General features: G+C 60.8%; 1 protein-coding gene across 1 annotated transcript in view; it reads left to right on the forward strand.

The window, feature by feature from the left end:
* The window catches only part of CRELD2 (cysteine rich with EGF like domains 2), a 14,124-nt gene extending 10,457 nt beyond the window's left edge, over nt 1-3,667 (forward strand). The window contains exons 10-11 of the mRNA XM_023734520.1: nt 2,672-3,063; nt 3,631-3,667. Coding sequence (XP_023590288.1) covers nt 2,672-3,063; nt 3,631-3,667 — 429 coding nt within the window. The remainder of the gene's footprint in view (nt 1-2,671; nt 3,064-3,630) is intronic.
* The last annotated feature ends 299 nt before the right edge of the window (nt 3,668-3,966 follow it).

Genomic DNA, 3,966 nt, shown 5'->3' on the forward strand with positions numbered 1-3,966 from the left:
AGGGGGAGGAGGGAGGCTGTGAGGGCAGTTGCGGGGGGAAGAGGAGAGTTCTAAGGGTATGAGTAGGGGTAGCGGGGACAAAGGATGGGGAGTGGTGGAAACGGAGGACTGAGGATGAGGAGTGGGAAAGCGGGGGGAGGGCCCCTGCCTGCAGCCTACCCACACCAGGCTGGGTTTGCCTGTACACCCAGGTGGCCCAGGAACTCCCAGGCTCAGAAGCTGATACAGAAAGCAGCCCTGGGACGGGGTAGTCGGGGGCTCCTGGGTGATGAATTTGTAAAGCTTCACACAGACGTGACTTCATCCAAGAGTCCACTGCAGGGCCAGCCACACAGAACCCCAGCAGTAGCATTGCTGGGCAAGGACTTGGAAATGAGCATGTCTAAGGTGATTAAACATTTAAAGGAAGCAATCTGAAAGGTGAGAAAAGAACAGGAGCTATCAACAGATTAGAAAGATTTTTCAAAAAATAAAACCAGATAAAAGTTATGGAAATGGAAATTGAAGTTATTGAAATTTAAAGCTCAGTGGATGGGTTAACAACAGATTAGATACAAATGGAGGTGGAATTAACGAACCGGAAAACATTTGGGGAAATTGCCAGAATGCTGCAGAAAAAGAGACACGGAGAGAAGTGGAGGATCCTGTGAGAAGGTCCACGGATTCTCATGGAAATTCTAGAAGTGAACAGAGAGTGGGGAAGAAGCTGCATTCAGAGAGATGACGAGGCTCAGGGTTTCCTGGGATGAATAAGACATGAGTTCAGATTCTAGAACCTCAGGAGTCCCAAGCAGGATATGTGAAAACGAGCGTGTGGGCATCTAGACATGTTGTGGTATAAACTGAAATACCAAATCAGAGGATACTGACAGACTCATTACAGCTTCTCCACATAGCTAGACCCCAGCACAGTACCAGGAAAGTGCATTCAGAGTGCTGGGGGAAAACTGCCACCCAGGACGCACTGCCCGGAGACACTTAGAGACAAAAGCCTGCAGTTCTGCCCCATGCCCGCTGCCTCACAGGCCCCTGGAACACTGCAGTGCACGTTCTGTGAGACTGGACCACGCAAGAACTCACCCACGTGGCAGGCGAGCTTGTGGCAGGCGAGCTCGTGGCAAGCCTTTGTGCACTGTGGTCCTCTGCCCTCTCTGCCGTCACCCTGACATTGTTGGGGAATTGTCCACACGGCCCGTGCTGAGCCCCAGGGCCCTTGCACTCCTGGGAGCAGGTGATGCTGCAAACCAAGCCCCCAGGCTACCCAGGCCCCCAGCCCCATCTGTCTGGGGAATGCCCTGCATGGAGGGGGAGCATCCTGGTGTGGGGGTGTGTGCTGGGACCTGAGTGTGGCCCGGCTCCGAGCTGCCTCTGGAGGGCTGTGCGGTCCACTCAGAGTGGACATCAGAGCCTGCACACTGGCTGTTTGTCCCAGGAAAAGCCTCTTGGTTTGACTCCGGGGCCTTAACGCTGGGACGTTATCTGGTGACGTGTGTTTATTTCCTGACAGAAATGGAAGAGGAAAAGCCAACGCAGCCCCCTCCCCACGAAGATTTATAAGATGATTCTGAATTAGAAGATACCCTACCTGCCCTTAAATTATTCAGACTGAGGCCTCCAGGAAACATGACCGGGAGCAGCATCTCCAGTGCACGTGTGAGCAACACCTCCTGGGACGCCGCGTGGCCCTGTGCCACATCCGGGTCTTACAGAGCCCTCTATTTTGATACTGCCCTTTATAATAAACTTGACCGTTGGAGGTAGTTGGGATGGCGTGTGGCGAGAAGTGCAGCCACTTCAGGCTGTGTCTGCTCCTTTCCTGCCAGAGCAGGCGATGCCCCCCCGCCCAGTCTTGATGGGACGCCCCCCGTAGTGGCTGTAGCTGTGTCCCCGATGTGGTCGTGTCTGGGGCAGGTGGGCGTATGAGCCACTGCATGCTGGGGTTGCGTGGGTGCTGGGCACAGCAGACCAGGGGCTGTGTCTTCAGTTCAGACATGGTGTCCTGTCCTGGGGGTCCTTACCCCTCCCCCATGAAGGGGGACCGGGCACCATGCATGGTGGCGGGGAAGGAGTGTCTCCCAGGGCTGTGAGGGCGCAGTCGAAGCCTTGATGGAGTGAGTCTCAGGGACCCCGCCTGTGGCCCCTCTGCAGGGTTTTGTCAAGGAGAGAAGGGACCCTCAGAAGGGCAAGGTCATCTTTGGGGCTGAGCTAGAAAAAAACTCACTTCATCGCCCAGAAAAGGGCTAGTGGTGGGTCTTGGGACTCCATGGGGAGGCCTCCACTAGAACCCCTGCTCCGCTGGGCCCTGCGACCTTAACCTCACCCTACAGTGCAGAGTCTCCCAAATTCCTGGAGAGACCTTAGACTTGGGGTGGCTCAGCCCCACCAACATGCACCTCACGTGGCTTTCAATTTGGGTAAGGGGGGGTGGGGCTGCTTTCTCCACTCCAGACCTATCAAGGCCCCAGGGTGGGTCCGCCGCCACTTGGGTCAGCCTCCACCGGTCACGCTGACCATCTAGAGACCATGGCCCCATGGGAGAAGGCTGGGGGCAGGGGAGAAGCGGGGTAGCAGGCCAGAGCCTGGGCCCACCTTGCGCACACCTGTGTGCTCAGGGACAGGTTCGCCCCAGCCTCCTGCTAGGTTAACCTGGGAGGCGTGGTTCTGGCGGCAGGACGGTACCAACGGCTGGAGCTGTGGGGCGGCGGCCCGGGAAACGCGCTGGAACGGGGGCCCGGAGGCCGGACCGCGCTGCGCGCTGGGGCGCCCCCTCCCCTGCTCTCCTCCGGGCGCGGGACCTCGCCCTCTTTCCGGCCTGGAGCTGAAAGTCCCCAGGTCCTCCCCACGGGCTGCGGAGCCGGCGCGGCCACCAGGCGGTGACAACGCAGCTGCGCACGGCGAGGAGCCGGCCGCCGGGGTGGGTCCCCAGCGGGGTGGAGGTGGGTGCGCGCCTCCGAGACCCCGAACTGGGACACCCCAGCCCCAGAGCGCGCGGCCGGGGAATGGAACAGGAGAGGCGAGGAACCACGTGAAGACAGGTGACCGGGGCTCCGACCTGCGCGTCAGGTGAGCAGGTCGAGGGCGGAGCTCTCCTCTTCGTCCTCAGCGTCCTCTTCCCCATCAAAGGTCATTTTTCAAGCGTTCAGCTGGGACCAAACTCTACCCTGAAACCCGAACACGCCAGCCTCAGCTCTCCCCCAACCCGTGACCTGCGGACGCCCCTCCTCTCCCAGCCTCAGTCTCCTCCCCTGCCCCAGGGGCGGTAGGTAGCCCTGCGGGGCCTGGGGCTGCCAGGACAGGGAGGGGGCTGGGCGCCGGGGGAGATGCTGCGGAGGGGCAGGGACAGCGCCTGAGGCCTGGGCCCCCGTTGGCTCTCCCTTCCCTTCTCCTCCCGGACTTCCCTCGGCGTGGCCCCTTCGCTACCTCACCCCACCCCCGCTGTGCAAGGGCCAGGCAGACCTGGTCTCTCAAATGTCCCAACAGGGTCCTGCCTTTGGGCCTTTGCACTGGCTGTTCGTTCTGCGGAAACATCCCCAGCCTGGGCCCCTTTCCTCCCTCCCGCCGTTGGGGTCTGGGCTCAGCTGACCCCCTTACAGTGGTGGCCCGACCCCGACCCCACCCCCCCGCCCACAGCCGGATCCTGGCCGACTGGAGGGCTTTATTTTTCTAGTGCCCCCCGCCCCTGCCCTGGGCGTGTCACCTCGCGGGCCTCAGTCATCTTGTCTGTAAACTGGAAGAGAGGCCCAGATGAGGCGTCTGGGGGCACAGCCTAGCACTTGGAGGGGATGCGCGGAGGAATGTCCCCAGAAAGAGTGGTGGGCTCAGGGGAACAGAACAGCGTCCCTGGAGCACGTGCTGGGAGAGGGGACGTGGGGGCAGGGGCTCCAAGGGGCCTCCGGGCGGGGGTGATGTCGGGAGGCTGGCCCCCATGCTGCTCCTGGCCTGGCCCCCTCTGGCCCAGTGCCCCTG

The sequence above is a fragment of the Trichechus manatus genome, unplaced genomic scaffold (genome assembly GCF_000243295.1).
Source record: "Trichechus manatus latirostris isolate Lorelei unplaced genomic scaffold, TriManLat1.0 scaffold00069, whole genome shotgun sequence".
Taxonomy (NCBI): Eukaryota; Metazoa; Chordata; class Mammalia; order Sirenia; family Trichechidae; genus Trichechus; species Trichechus manatus.